The sequence below is a fragment of the Anoplolepis gracilipes genome, chromosome 14 (assembly GCF_047496725.1).
Source record: "Anoplolepis gracilipes chromosome 14, ASM4749672v1, whole genome shotgun sequence".
Taxonomy (NCBI): domain Eukaryota; kingdom Metazoa; phylum Arthropoda; class Insecta; order Hymenoptera; family Formicidae; genus Anoplolepis; species Anoplolepis gracilipes.
The window spans coordinates 5,619,319-5,634,625 of NC_132983.1; the positions used below are offsets into that span (position 1 = coordinate 5,619,319).

The window sequence follows — 15,307 nt, forward strand, 5'->3', positions numbered from 1 at the left end:
ATGTTTCAATTCCTCGGATCACGGGGAAAGAAAAATCAGACTGGAAAAAAAAAAAGAAAAAAAAACACCAATCTCTTTTGGTTCAGTACGAGCTGCTTCATCTTTTTGATCCTGGATTTTTTTACTTAGCCTGAAAGAACTGTGGATTAGAAATAAGTTTTAATGAATTATCGCAAAAGAAAAACAAACGGAGAGTTTTTATAATAAAAAATAAAGGAATAATGCGCGTAGGAAGTGCAGGAGACACATTGTTACAGATAACGAGAAACACTGTAACTTGCCCACTTGAATCGACAGAAGAAATTATGAAATATTACAGACTGTTAATATACTTAAATAATAATATATATTTACATACAATATATATAGGTATGTTCCAGTAATTTCAATCAAGCCTGTATCGATCCGTCTGTACGTTTCATATTTCGAAAAATGGTCGATCAAAGATTCTGATAGATGATTTCGGGGGAGACCGAAGCAAAGACTCGTTCTCGTTCTCTCTCTCTCTCTCACTCTCTCTCTCTCTCGATGTACTTTCGCGAAAGCATTATTCTATTTGTGTATGTCCATCCTCTCGAAAAGGTCCGCAATATTTTTCGAATGTTTAAGTTACCTTTTACAGGTACGATAGATAAATCGTATGGTCGGCATTTAGCAACGATAGATGCCGGACGAACGTAATGTTCTTTGACTGTACACGCACACACACACTCAAGATCAGTCTCTCCTACGAGTACGTTCGAAACAAAGGTGAGCTTTCACACGCTGTACCTCAAAATCAGTTTAATAACAATTTTATACAATTCGCTACAGCATTTACCACATGGATACATCCAAATGGCGCTCCGCTCTCCCTCTCTCACTCTCTTTCTGCGATTATAAATAGCTAGTGTTAAAAAATAGTACCTTAATATGCACACCATTTGTAATCTTTCGTCTGTTTCTTTATATAACTTCATCAAAACATGTTCTCTAGATTACAGATCCTAATTCCGCAATATATATCCCTCTCGCTTTCCCATCTCGTGTTTCACGAGAGTGTCCTTTCTTATAATACATTATAAGTTATTATAATTTATATCTTGCAAAGAGATATAAATTAAAAATTTTGTTATATAAATATATATATATATAATTTTATATACATGCACATATGTGTGTATGCATATGTATATTATATATACATACACACATAATAAATATATATATATATATATATATATATATATTCATATGCGTGTATATATATATGTATATCTACACATATATATAAATTATATATATACCGTATTTTCCATTACAATAATAGGAAGAACCATGTCGCTGTCATTATCAGACTTGGTTATCTCGGTAGTTGCTTTTCCCTTACTTTTCCGCGAATTTTAATCCATTTAAAATTGACCTACTCGATTGCATATCCCGATTTGCAATTTGTTATCTAAATCGTGTAACAAGCACTTCGGTTGTGTGATCCGTGATATAGCGGATTAATATATCGGAAGTAACGTTGAGAATCTTCCCGATTCCAAGCATGGAAAAAAGACGCGTATTCCGGTTCTATTGAGCGATCGACCTAACTCGCTGCAGAGATATTTTACATAAGAAACACGATAATTATTTTTCGAGCCATTTTTTTTTGCTTTATTTAAACTTTGAACCATTTTATTGAATTATATATAATAATTATTTTGCATATATAGAGTTCTGTAATAATTAATAGTTAAACTTTATCTTCATTATGTATATCGCGCGTATCTCATATACAGCTGTTTGTTTTTGTCAGCATTCTCTCACTCCTCTTTAGTTGGTGGTAGAGAAAAGTAAAGAGAGTTATAGATTATATTACATACATTTTTTTTTCACGTGTGTCACTTCATTGTTATTTTATTATATCGTTCTTTTTTCAATATTTAAGGAAACGCGTTTCTGCATTTTAATAGTTTTTGTAAGAAAAAAAAAACACAACTGCAATTTGATTTCGAGCATTGTATTTTTTCTTTCAACGGGGAAACGCGTATTTGAGTCTTTTTAATAGACGATAGTGTAATCGATCACAATATCGTCAACAGTCCTGGTTCGCACTAGTTGATAATTCTTCGACACTAGAATTATCATCCGGTTCTTGCAAGTCTGTGAAAAACGACGTAAGAGCGACAATTGCAACACTATGACCTTCAACATCCGGTCCTTCCGGCGTCTGCTTATACCACTTTAGAAACCCTTCATTGGATATCATATTGTCCATCCATAATCGATTCATAATGGAGACGAGAATGCCTGTAATAAAAAAAAAAAAAAGAAAAAAAACAAGACTCGTTAATTCTACTCTTCCATATATATGCTCTTAATATTCATATAATAGAATAAAATGAATATGTAAATTTAATGCAACTATGTAAGAAATGTACATGACATAAATTCATAAGTTAATGTGAATTTTGATTATACATGTGTTATTTTCATACATACCGGGTGGAAACTCAATTTTATTAATATATCTTTGAATTGCATAAAGACATTGCAATTCTAGCGATTCATTTGCGTCGACGAATCGTTGAATCAAAGTTTGCAAACTCGCAAAAGTATCCAAATTCAGTTTCCATGTACCGTAATGTCGTTCTGTGAACAAACAGAAAAATCTAATTTAAAAGCAATCTTGAAAATTTTTATAGCAATTATTTAAAAAAAAAAAATACGTCAGTATCCTTTTGGCTAAGAAACACAAAGATAATTTATACATATATATCTTTACTCTCAACATAAAATCTATCATCATGTTTTCTTTTTGTATTATTACTTGCAATAATAAATATTTTGAAAAATACATAAGATGTTGTAATACACATACCTAACGTAGTCTCTAAAATGGCAGTCATTAAATGTCTTATAAATTTGGGATCCTTATCTCTATTACCAACATTTGCCTGAAATAATCAATTGGATTATAAAGATTGTCGATATACAATTATGCAAATGTGTACAACTTGAAAGTATATTTACAGTTATCCAACTACAAATTTCATCGAACGAACTATTTTCTTTCATAAGTCTTGTAAGATTTTCCTGAATTTGTTCCAACGAGAGCTGATCAGTGGTAACGGAGCCTTTGGCACTATTATAATCACCAGTTAGGAACTCCAAATTCTAGAAATGACAAAGATTAATCAGACATTGGAAATTATATTTTTAGAAGAAAAAAAAAAAAGAAAGTGATAAAAATAAAGATGAAAAAATTATATGGAAGAAAAGTTCTGTAGGATAAGAGGATAGATAAGCGGTGCTTGTTTACTTTATATTTGTTTGACAGAAATAGAAAAGTATAAAACTGAGTGAAAGAATGAATATGAAAGAGGAAGATAGAAAAGTATATAGTAAAGAATTAAATAATCTCCTTTAGATTGTTAATAGTTAAGTCATCAGTCTCATACCATTGTAATGTGTGGTTGTTGCAACAAATATTCGTACGTATAAATCAAAATCCTGTTTTTTTTTTATCCTGGTCATCTCGTCTTAGTTAAATTAATTAATATAACACAATAATATAACATAATAATGCATATAAGTGTTTTACAGAAAGTAAGAGGAGTGGGAGAGGTGGAGGTGGAGAGAGAAAAAGAGAAGCGTTGTTTATTATAGGGTTGTGTACATATATATCTCAACAAAAAAAAATATTACAAATTTATATACAATAAATATTTGTGCAGGAACATGCACAAACAGAAGCAGTATGTGTAATATGTACAAATGAATAATTTCAGCAAATATAAAATATATAAAAAAAGGCAAAAGCATGTGTGAATGCATGTATGTATATCTACTTGGTGATCGTGTATGTGCGCAAATGTGTGAATGAGTCTTTGATTGTGCATTAATGAAAGTTGATTGTACCAAAAATTTAAAAAAAAATAAAAAAAAATAATGCACTTTATAACTATAAGCAAGTTGCGCGAGAATAGGTACCATCTAATACTATGGCTGCTTATTGAGTGGTATTCATGATGAGTGTATACTTTTACACTTATTCAAAATTTAAGTATAAACTAATCATTGAGTGAATAGCCACTCAACAACCTACTCTATAATAAAAAAAAAAAAAAACAAAAAAAAGATACAAATTAGTCCACAGACATACATAAACAAAGTGCAAAACTGAGTGAAAGAATGACTACAAAAAAAAAGAGAGATAGAAAAGGAAAAATATAGTAAAGAATTAAATAATAATCTCCTTTTAGATTGTTGGTAATTAAGTCATCAGTCTCATACCATTGTAATGTGCACTTATTGCAACAAATTTTGTGTATAAATCATAAACCGTCTTGTTTTTTTATCCCAGTCATCTCGTCTTAGTCTTGATTAAATTAATTAATATAACGCTATAATATATTTTCCAAATGAAAGTTGATAATTGCAGTAAGGGAAAAGAGCTCCGGCTAATTTCGTCATCACGATATGTAACATGTATGTTTACGTTATTTACAAAACATATATGCAAAACCGATTCGGCTCAGTTGAATTTAACCGAAGTTCATAGGGCGGCACTCGTAGTTTGTATTTATATTTGAAATTGTCATACGACGATTTTAAGTAGGTCATCCGATTGGCTAAACGAAGCCTTAAAACGATATAAAACACGATTTAAGATAATTTTAAATATAAAAACAAACTATAAATACCGCGGCCAGTTTAAACTGATTTTCCTTTATCGCAAATATCAGACTCCTTCTCGTCTTAATCGATAATCTAATGCTCCGTCTAAGTATATCTGTGAATTAGTCAAATATCGTTGCAAGTGGAGAGAGAAAGTAATATTTATCATACATACATACGTATAATGTACACATACATACAAAACATATATACAAAATTTACAGTCATACACAAATATAAACAAATTTAATAATTTTGACGATCACCGCGAGGAATACTTACGTATTCCGTGGTGATCTTTTCGGCATCCTCTAGTTCTGGGTTAATCAAGCTACTCAGTTTGAGTCCAGCTTGATCCCATTTATCGGCGACCCATCTACCTCCTTTGTTGTGAGATACTTTTGTCAAAAGTTCGCCGATGAATTTTCCCACGAAACCCTGACTTCTCAAGCTCACAAATATGCTTTTCATTTCGTACAATGAAATGGCTTCATCTTGGATAGGATGTACTACAACACAAATTATTACATATATGAATAAATCTTGCATAACGGTAATATAAGTAAAATGTGGTATTTCTCTAATTCAGGCCTGTTGAGCTATTAGCACCCGCATGGCAATTTTCTATGGCATAAGGTATAGATCGTCATCACAAAAGAAAAATTTTTCTTTCTTACATCACCCAGCGCGGTGAGAAAGAATATAAATGTATTTACTTACACAATATTTCCGCTAGGTATGTCCAGATTTTAGGTATATCAATGACCAGATCATCCACTATCTCCAATACTTCTCCCAATCTGGAATAAAATTTATTTGTATTTCACAAGAGTTAAAACTTGATAAGATACCATAAAATTTATGTGCAAATAACATCAGTATCCTTTTGGCTACTTAACACAAAGATATATCTTTTATATATCTTTACTCCGTATCATAAGATTTTCATCATTAATTAATGTACAAAAATACATAAAAAAAAAATAATTTTACAATAATTTTATAAACAAGAAAAATAACTTACCCGCTCTTGAAACATTCTACGTGCAGAATATTTCGCCTAAGCAGATGAGATAAAAGCTTGGAAATCAATTCTCGTTCGACAGACGATTTTTCTAAAACGTAATTGATACATTCGCGAGTAAACTTGGCGAATGTTGCGTTATCGAACTTTTGCTGGATTTCTAGTACCGTATTCTGCAAAAAAAAAAAGAATTACGCTCGAATTATAATATCAAGTTTAGATCAATTTCTCAAATAAAATTCTTTAAAACAATTGATATTGTCCTCTCTTTGGTTAATATGAGTAGCGTTATAATATAACATTACTACGAAAAACCAAAAAGAAGGTATTGCATATTATTGCACGCTAATGACTCAAGCATCTCCTAATGAATCAGAGATGGATCTAAGGAGCGTGCATTATTCGATTCGCAATACCTTCGCTCTTGTCACTAGAATATATGTATTATTTAAAAAATTTAAAAAACTTACATCTACAATTTGTTCTTCAAAGTAATGACTTATTATGGAATTGTGAGCCTTTAGGAATTCTTCTTCCGACATCGAAGGTTTACGGCTAATTGCGCCAGACTCTGATGCGGATTTCAATACAGGCGGAAGCATCGACATATTTCGGCTTTGCGAGTTGTCTAGTAACGAATGGCTTTCTCTACTCGGTCCTGCAATGCTTGGCTGATGAGTGCCATTTCGAGAACTCCTGCCATCTGTAAAAATATTTCTCGTAAGAGTTACTTATTCAAAGAGTACTTTTTATGATACATTGTGTAATGTATCATATGCTTAAAGTATTAAGTTCGTGTGTGTGTGTGTGTGTTGTGTGAATGTGTGTGAGAGAAAGAGAAAACATACCATAAGAAGACCTGTAGTCGCGAACACTTTCCCTTGGACCTGTTGATCTCGACCTATATAATAACAAATAGAAACGTATAAACGATTGTTCGACATGTCTCTAAATGTTAACTCTAGATTTGCAAAGTATCAGAATTCATTTGTTAATCATATAAGTTTTAGAAGATTCAGAAACTCTAGTCTGTTGTTATATCTCATCATTTAATAAAGTAAAAAATGACTGTGAAACAATTTGTAGTAACATGTTTGAAATAATATCTGATTTACCCAGAGAGTGGTAGTGGCGGTATCTTTTTATCTTGATCCAAATTCATATTGTCCAAGCAAGCAAATTTATTTGTGTTTGTTATGTTTGTTGGTGTCTTGGAACTGGAATTGGACGGGATAGATCTCCACAGGTAAGATGCCCTATTGCCAAGTTGCATATCGTCCATTGGAGGCTATATAAAAAAAAAAAAAAAAAAAAAAAAGTCAATGATGAAATCACTAATAAAATGGCACTTGAATAGCAGAAAGCTAAAATGAGATAAAAAAATAAAATATTCGTATAAAGAATCTGAATTACTTACCGTTTTAATTTTCAACTTTGCTGTTTCCACCGAATATGTCGTAGGTCTTACTCTTCCTACTGGTTGACTCCAACCATCATCGCTAGGTCCACCTGGTCCACCTAGTGTCAAAAATTATTGTTTATAATAATTCATCTAAATAATTAGAATACACTATTGTCAAAGTTAGAGAAATGCAGAGAATGTGCTCTTAATAAATAAGGCCAAAAAATATTAATCAATCATATTTGATATTGTAAGACTTACAATATCAATATAATTATAATATATAATATTATATACAATATTACAATCAATATTTACTCTTATCAAAAACTTACGATTTCTTTTCCTATCATTATTGCGATCATCTTTTCGAGCAGGATTCAACGAAGAGCTATTGACTTGCATATCTAGTCTCTCAGATTCCGCTTCTTTTTGAATTTCATCTATTGTTTTCGGATTGTTCTCATTTCTTCTCGGAATCCACTTGTTTGCTCTTAAATCTATAACATCTTGAAGCATAAAACGGATCCTCGAATTAATTTTGACATATCCCTGGCCTTCTTTGTTCTGTGCATTTCGAGTAACAATTTCTTGCATTCTATTGAAGTATTCTTGCATCTCCTGAATAAAAAAAAAAATGAAATGTATATTGACATAATAATATATATATTATTTCATCAACAAATATAAATAAACGTTGTAATATAAAACGTTTTTCAATTAGAAACAAATAATTAAAAAAAGTTTTAGGACATTACGTCATTATTAGTATTGCTGCCGGATTGTTGTTGTTGCTGTTGTTGTTGTTTCGATTCCAAGTCTCTGCCAATAGTTGTTAGCAACTTGCACAAGCACTCCAAGTTGTCTTCATCATTTTGATCTAATAAATGACGGATGCAACGATGCATGATTTTACTAGTCAATATTTGTTGTTTATATAATTCTCCGATAAACCTGAATAATGAATAAAATATATATTTAATATATAATATTTAATATATAATATTTAATATATAATAAATTTTATATTAAATTATCCTTATACTTAGCTCTACATATGCATGTACTGATTTATATAATCTTATAAACTATCAAAATTTGGAAATAAAAATTATTAAATAAAACAATTTACTTACCGAATATTTCCTACGGATTTTACACGTACACGGCGTTCTTCCTCTTCGAACTCCAAGTACATTAGCTTCTTCTTCTCCTAATTAGAAATAAACATAAAATATTTTATTGAAGAGAAAATTTAAAAAATACATTATAATACTTATCGCAAAATGGAATAATACATCGTGTAAGATACTCACAGGATCCGCGATTTCCTCGATTTCCTTGAGTTTTCTTTTCCTTTCGACATCGTCAATCGGATTTTTCTCAAACTCTTTTTGGCAACGTGTGATAATAAGCTTCTTAAAATTGGCAGAACTATCTTGATTATTGGCTCCAGCAACCTCCAACGTACCCAGTTCTTTGCACATTAATGCATATTCCACGGAAAAGCTGGGTTCGTCGACAGCTTTTTCGAAAACCAAGTTGATGACTCCTTGCAGACGTTCTGGCGTATCGATCTCTAAACTCCGAACTTGTCCAACTAACGTCTGGAACTTTTGTGGAGTAAGCTTATTCAATACACTTCGTACTTTCTTGTAGAGGGCTTCTGTCTTTGTCTGTTCTTCAGTGAGATTAGCTGGATGTAATCTCGTCGGTCTCCATGCATTTTCCGCTTCCCTCAATTTCACGTCTTCTCTGAGCGACAAAGAAACGTGAATAACATTTGGTTTGTTTGGCTTTGGTTTGCCCCGATCGCTCTTACGGCTCGTTGGTGGCTACGTGAAACAAGACATATCTTGTATTAATATCAAAGTTGACATCCGACTAATTCGATAAAGAGGAAAAAAATGTCATTCAGAAAATATGTATTTTCCGTCAAGAGATTTCGGACCACTACTTTCATTTTTTCTTTCATACATCATTTATCCTTCAATAACTTTCTTTCTGATACATGTCGCATATATTTTGGATTTAATTCGACTTACCGGTCGGGTGCTCATATTTGCCTTTGCGAATCCTGGCATCAATGAGTCATGCCTAGTCATGTTTGCATCCTTAAATGTTCTCAAGTCCACGGAATTATGCGCATTCTGCAAAAAAACACGTTAATGACAACAAAATATTAAACACATATATGTATGTGTGTGTATAAGTTATACATGTAAAAAAAGCAACAATTAATCATACCTGTAAACTGTCCTTCAGAACGGCTTGTAAATTAGGAAGATTCGGTGGCTTGATCCGACTGTTGGGTTCAAATTGAAGCTTCATTAAAAAATCACGGTCATAAATCTTTTTACCGCCTAAATTTGCGGGACTCCATTGATCTTTTTTATAGTCATATTTGAGCGGCGGTTGTCTAAGGGTGGCAGTAACTTCATTCGATACGTTACTGCTGGGAGTCTTGATTTCTGGCTGTTTTTTCTCTGTAACCGTTGGTGTTACTATCGTTGTCGCCTTTTCGTCGTTCGACGCGTGAAACACCGAGGCCTTGAAGTTTTCTTCATTTTTCTGGGCGACCAATGGATCCAAGACAACCGTCTCCACTGGTTCCGAGTTCTCCTCGATAAACGCATGGTCAACGACATCATCGAATAGCGTGTTGGATTTAGCGTCATCTTCTTTTTTCGGAGAAGATTCTTTGCTAGTCGGCAGTTTGTCTACAGTATGAGGAAGCGTTTGTACGGGAGCGCTTTCCTTAGGCACCTCGGCGGGCGCGTGTTTCTCACTTTTCACAGAGTGAACAGGCAAAATCTCCTTTTTCGACTCATAGTTATCCTTCTCCTTGATATCTTTGCTGATCTCTCTGGCGGGCTCCTTATTACTATCTCTCGGCGCAGGAACATGCTGCTCCTTGTTGTCTTGCTTGATTTCTGTCGTTTTCGTCGTCGGTACAGTATTATTTACAAAGGCATCCATATCCGTGCCTTCCTTCTCCGCACCTTTCCGGTTCAATTCGCGTTTCAATTTATTTTTGCTTTTTTGCTTTTGCATAGCTTTACCTAGAAAAAAAAAAGAAAACAGAAAATATATAAATATATGATAAAAGTAATACAAAAATAGCTGAAAGAAGAGGTGCATTCATAATTTTAACTGTCATATATACCGGATCGAGTGTGTTAATTAAAAAGAGAAAAAAAATCGAGTTTTTTTTTTTCTACCCCACCATTACATATTGAGACGGGGAGAGTCTAACGATTGATTAACGCGCGTTTTATCGCGCAAGTGATAGTTTTTGATCCGAGCGGGGATTGCTCCGATCTGACGTATAGCCGATCGCGGATCTCATGTACCGTGATCTCGGGATCCTCGTCGATTACGACTTTTGGATCTCGTGCTGCTGCTGGCACGGCTGCCGCCGCCGCCGCCGTTCGCTCTTCGGTCGCTCATGTTTCGCATGTGTCTGCGCGCACGTGCAACTCTCTCACATCTTCGACGACGGATGAGGCTCGAGTTTCTGTCGCCGTTCCCGCTTGCGTCCGCGACACTGATTCAGTATTTATTTATAAAACCTGCCAAATCCCTGCCAAAAACGTGGCGTAGATGCGACACGAAGACGCAACGAGGGGATCGCATGTTTCTCGTCGACGATGAGACGTCGTCGGCCAACATATGGGCGCACGTCGAACGCGAAGAAAATCCTATCTGGGGAGAATAAATGACGCGAGGATACGAGGATCTCGAACCGAGAATCGCGACAATATAATCCACGTACGGGTCGTCGTCGATGACGACGACGACGACGACGACCTCCGTGCGGGCGATTGTCTCCGACTGAAAGACACTTCGGAAAACCCTCGGGCCTTGGCTAGCCGCGGCGCACGACGACTTTCACGCATCTATTTTAACCTGTGAACTGGTGCAAACCGACAGGCACGACATAGGATTTCTTAAATTAGTTCTGTTCGCCGGTTTAGTGCGACTAGGAGCAGGCGCACTCGAGCGCAATTCTAGCGGCTCGCCCGGAAAAGAAAAGAAAAAAAAAAAAAAAAAAAAAAAAATTCCTGAATCCAATCGCGGATTTATTTATTTGCAAACGTGTGGGATTCTCGACTCGATCCAAATCTCCTCGTAGTATTTTTTATTTTTTTTATTTTTTTTTATTTTTTTTTTTTTCCATAAGTACTCTACACTCCTCCTCTCGACGGATTTCTCCCAGCTGACGATTCTCTGATCGAAATCGGTCTAATTAGTCGAACGGGATACGTTCACCGGCCGTTCTCGGATTCGATTCTCCACGGCGCGCACGAAAGTAGAATTGGAGTGACGTTTTACAAAAGCAGGTCGAGAGAGGCGGTCTCCAAGGAGGAAGAGGATCGATCCCGGCGGCGAAATAAATAAAAATCACCGTGGATATTCGGATATCGCGCCGCTTACACGCGAGATCGCGAACAACGATGACGCGCAGCGACTGCAAATTTTCGAGAAAGACGATATAATTAGACGATGGCTGCTGGGGCTCTGTGGATCGTCTATCGCTGCGGACATCGTCGGGGCTCAAAGAGCATCGCGCGAAGCAAATACGACGGAGAAAAAAAAAAAAATTGCACGCGAATACGTGTTTCTCTCTCTCTCTCTCTCTCCCTCGTGTATTAATTACTGTCGCTGTTGTGCGCTTTTCTCGTTATCGGAATCGAATATAAAAAATATATGGCCAGCGATATCATTTTTGTTTTTTACATTAATTAACAAACTGCCCAACAATTATTATTATTCGTCAGAGAGAGAGAGAGAGAGAGAACGAACGCTGTTTATCGCCATCCTCGGGAATATTTTTAAACGTGACGGAATACGAAGAATGCGAAACCGACTGACACACGCCCTCTCTTCCGGTCTGGTTAAAGAATCTCCTATGGTGTTTTATAAAGCAGGCCTCGTCGTCGCCGTTTTCCGACGACTTTTTCTAAACCGCGGAAGACTTTCACCCGATCGTGCGCGCGCGCGCGCGCGGCTTCAAGGTTGTCGCTCCGGCAGCAGCGGCGCCGAAAGTCTCGTGATTTTTTTTTCCCTTTTTTTTTCTCCTTTTCGGCGCACACGCACACCGCGTGTTCGTTCTTGCGAAATGGCGTTAGCTGAGATCCTAACCGTGTAAAAGCGCGTGCGCACGCACGCACGCACGCACGCACGCACGCCCGCGGCCGTGACCCCGGGGCTGCGAAAAGAATTCTTTCGACGATCGGGAGCGTATAATAATCGTGTAACGATATACCGTCGATTCGTTTCTCACGATTTTCCATGGCGAAAAATACCGAGCATCGAAGTTACATATGTTGCGTTCCTCTCGACGACTTGCTCTTCGATAAGCGAGATTAAAAAAAATTGCCCTTGATACTCGCAATTTGAGAAATAAATTAACAAAGTGATAACTAATAATATTTATAAAGCAAGGAATAATTCTAGTTGTTTATTGTGTCGTAGAATTGAAGGTCGAAGGGGGTAATAATTTCTAAAAACCAAGTGAAGGAATTTCGAATCCGCAAAAAGAATTATTCACTTGATTCTCCGCAAAATCCTATCGAAAGATAGTCTCACGAAGATCGATTCACCGAGGACGAACAACCTCCATGTGGTGCCAATATGGTGCGGCGTTCTCTTTCGATCATTCACAAAATGGCCACAGACCACACCGCGTGAATAGCACATGACGTTTTCCTTCCATTGTCAGATAAAATTCTATTAATAAGCCTCCTTGCTGCAGAATATAATTCGACTATAAATTTTAAGCACGTTAAGCCAAGCTACGCAATTTTCAAGCCATTAAAATTTTATGACCCTTAAAACACACATGGCTATTTATTCGAAGGGCGACAAAAGTCCACGTGGTGGATGAAAAAGTCGATTAAATAATACTACGACATTCGATTAAGGCGACCGAGGGGCGTCCTGAGATGAATCCGTGATATTCTATATATATTTTTTAAATAACGAGAATACAAGAGGAGAGGAAGCCGGAGAGTAAAGAGTACCGGAAGTACTCGTGTTGCGAGAAACCAGCTCCGCCTTTGCGAGATTTGACGGCCCGAACGCGCAATATTTTATCGGCGCGAGACCGCCACGTAGAATCGCGCATGTAATTTACAAATCTAATGAAACAAATAAGAGAGAGATAAGAGTAAAACGGGCTCGCGCGCGCGCGCGCGCTTCGTCTCGGCTCCCCTCCCCTCCCCGCCCCGCCCCTCTCGCCCAGTCTCGTCTCGCCGACTACAAGATGTCGGGAACCACGTTGCCAGGGACCGAGAGACACCGACATCTTTCCATCACGTCGCACCCAAAATGATAAAGAGACTAACATACGTACATCTTGATCCCTAGATCAAGTCTATTCCATCGCTGATTTTCAATTATCCCACCTTTTGTTCGGGACCACTTCACCGTTTCGCCTTTCCAAACCCGTTCAACTGGCCACTAAACCGAAATCTATTCCTCACAGATTACACGAAGATCGAGATCAGGGACAAAGGCACGGGGGACTCTCTCTTTCGTGGGAGACAAAACGGAAAGAAACGCGACGCGTGCGTGTATAGGGCGCTCGTCGCGTATTAAATAAAAGAAAAAAAAAAGGGGGAGAGAGAGAGAAAAAAAAAAAAAAAAAAAATGTATGTACAAATATCGGTTGCGTCGTAGGCGATGATTACACAGACTGTAACACACGGTATATGATGTATAATAAGCGTATTCGTTACGTGGGCGACAAGGTAATGTGCACAATATGTATGCGATCGGGGGGAAGGGGGGGGAAATAGAAAAAAAACGAAAACGAACGCGTGGGTAATATAAAAAAATAAAATACAAAGATTAAATTAAACTAAATTAAAAAAGAATAATAATAAAAAAAAGAAAAGGAAAAAAAAAAAAGGGAAGGAAGGGATAGAATTGGGAGAAGAGAGCGAAGTAAAATGCGACCGGCTAGCACAGCACGTGCTGGCTACTGAAGGCCGTCCGGTCGTCGACGACGAAGGAGAGGACCGAGATACCGTCACTTCCACCTCACCTCCCCCTCTTTCCCGCGCGTCCTCGGTTAATCCTGCCTTAGAGAACCTCAAGGAGAGAGAGGATTGTCACGTGACCAGTCGGTCGGTGATTGGTCGGCAGATGCCGATTTGGACATTGCGACGCCAATGCGAGAACAGGGGCTCTCTATGGGTATATGTGCTAATACATACGCGTTATCTCTGTCTACACTAGCATTGGCGTCGCGATATCTAAATCGGCATACATTATGCCAGCCAATCACGGAACGGTTGGTCAAATAATAACCAGTTGGCGATTCCCTCTCTATCTCCTGCCTCTCGTCCATCCTCGCCGGGAGTCGGCCATTTTCGCGCAATCGCGTCACCGTCTGGTTCTTTGGTATCCCGACTCGGCTCAACTCGGCTTGAATCGTTTCATCTGTCTTGCCTCCTTCACCAGCAGTTCCTACACGATTCTATACAAAAGGTAAACGAGCGAACCTTCTATTGTCCATCGTTGGAAGAGGGTTCGGCAGTTTATGACCTGGCGCGATGCGGGATACCGTCCGCTACAACTCTTTTTCGAAATTTCCACAGAAAAAAAAAAAAAAGGGCAAGCGTGATAAAAGGAAAAAATATGAATGCCACAGAAAGTCTTTTCAATCCCTTGCATTGAGAGATAAAAATTGCGGATACATTTAAATGAAGAAAAAAAAAAAAAAAAAAAAAAAAAAGATTACCACGTGAATGCAATCGAGTTTCTACGAGGAGGCAAAGGAACGATGCTTTTTTGGCGGGAAAATTACAAGTAAAGGAGAGAGAGAGAGAGAGAGGGTAGATCTGCAGATACGTACATCTTTGGAAATCTCAACGAAACACGTGTGTTCGTGAATAATTCCGCCGCGTTCGATATACCAATTATATAAACAACTAGCTTTGAGAAATTCGAGCGAGCAGCTTCTTATCGCGAGGTAAATAAATTTTTTTTTACCACAAGAGAAACAGTAAGAAAATACAAACAATATAGAAAAATACAAAAAAAAAAAAAAAGGAGAAGAAGGAATCATATCTTACCCTTTCTTTTCATTTTGCGACGCGACACACAATGGAGTACAATTTATTATCGACGTGCAAAATTGGAAGGAAATATCTTTACGTCAAAAATATAACACTAATTATAAATACATATATAGAAATACTTTACAATAAAATCACGCGATACTT

At 36.7% G+C, this 15,307-nt stretch overlaps 1 protein-coding gene and 1 non-coding gene across 7 annotated transcripts in view; both read right to left on the reverse strand.

The window, feature by feature from the left end:
• Nucleotides 1-327: 327 nt before the first annotated feature.
• Nucleotides 328-15,307, reverse strand: part of Eif4g (eukaryotic translation initiation factor 4 gamma) — a 40,853-nt gene continuing 25,873 nt past the window's right edge. For all 6 annotated transcript variants that reach the window (XM_072906672.1, XM_072906671.1, XM_072906674.1 and 3 more), the window contains 17 exons: nucleotides 9,321-10,135; nucleotides 9,119-9,223; nucleotides 8,390-8,908; nucleotides 8,210-8,286; nucleotides 7,832-8,027; nucleotides 7,409-7,694; nucleotides 7,089-7,189; nucleotides 6,787-6,959; nucleotides 6,520-6,572; nucleotides 6,142-6,374; nucleotides 5,672-5,844; nucleotides 5,368-5,447; nucleotides 4,930-5,156; nucleotides 3,001-3,144; nucleotides 2,849-2,924; nucleotides 2,470-2,619; nucleotides 328-2,277 (listed from right to left, as the gene is read on the reverse strand). In XM_072906672.1, coding sequence (XP_072762773.1) covers nucleotides 2,063-2,277; nucleotides 2,470-2,619; nucleotides 2,849-2,924; nucleotides 3,001-3,144; nucleotides 4,930-5,156; nucleotides 5,368-5,447; nucleotides 5,672-5,844; nucleotides 6,142-6,374; nucleotides 6,520-6,572; nucleotides 6,787-6,959; nucleotides 7,089-7,189; nucleotides 7,409-7,694; nucleotides 7,832-8,027; nucleotides 8,210-8,286; nucleotides 8,390-8,908; nucleotides 9,119-9,223; nucleotides 9,321-10,135 — 3,623 coding nt within the window. In that variant the 3' untranslated portion in view covers nucleotides 328-2,062. The remainder of the gene's footprint in view (nucleotides 2,278-2,469; nucleotides 2,620-2,848; nucleotides 2,925-3,000; nucleotides 3,145-4,929; nucleotides 5,157-5,367; nucleotides 5,448-5,671; nucleotides 5,845-6,141; nucleotides 6,375-6,519; nucleotides 6,573-6,786; nucleotides 6,960-7,088; nucleotides 7,190-7,408; nucleotides 7,695-7,831; nucleotides 8,028-8,209; nucleotides 8,287-8,389; nucleotides 8,909-9,118; nucleotides 9,224-9,320; nucleotides 10,136-15,307) is intronic.
• LOC140673657 (small nucleolar RNA SNORA53) lies at nucleotides 5,929-6,069 on the reverse strand. Its single transcript, XR_012048084.1, has one exon. It is a non-coding gene; the product is annotated as a small nucleolar RNA SNORA53 (small nucleolar RNA).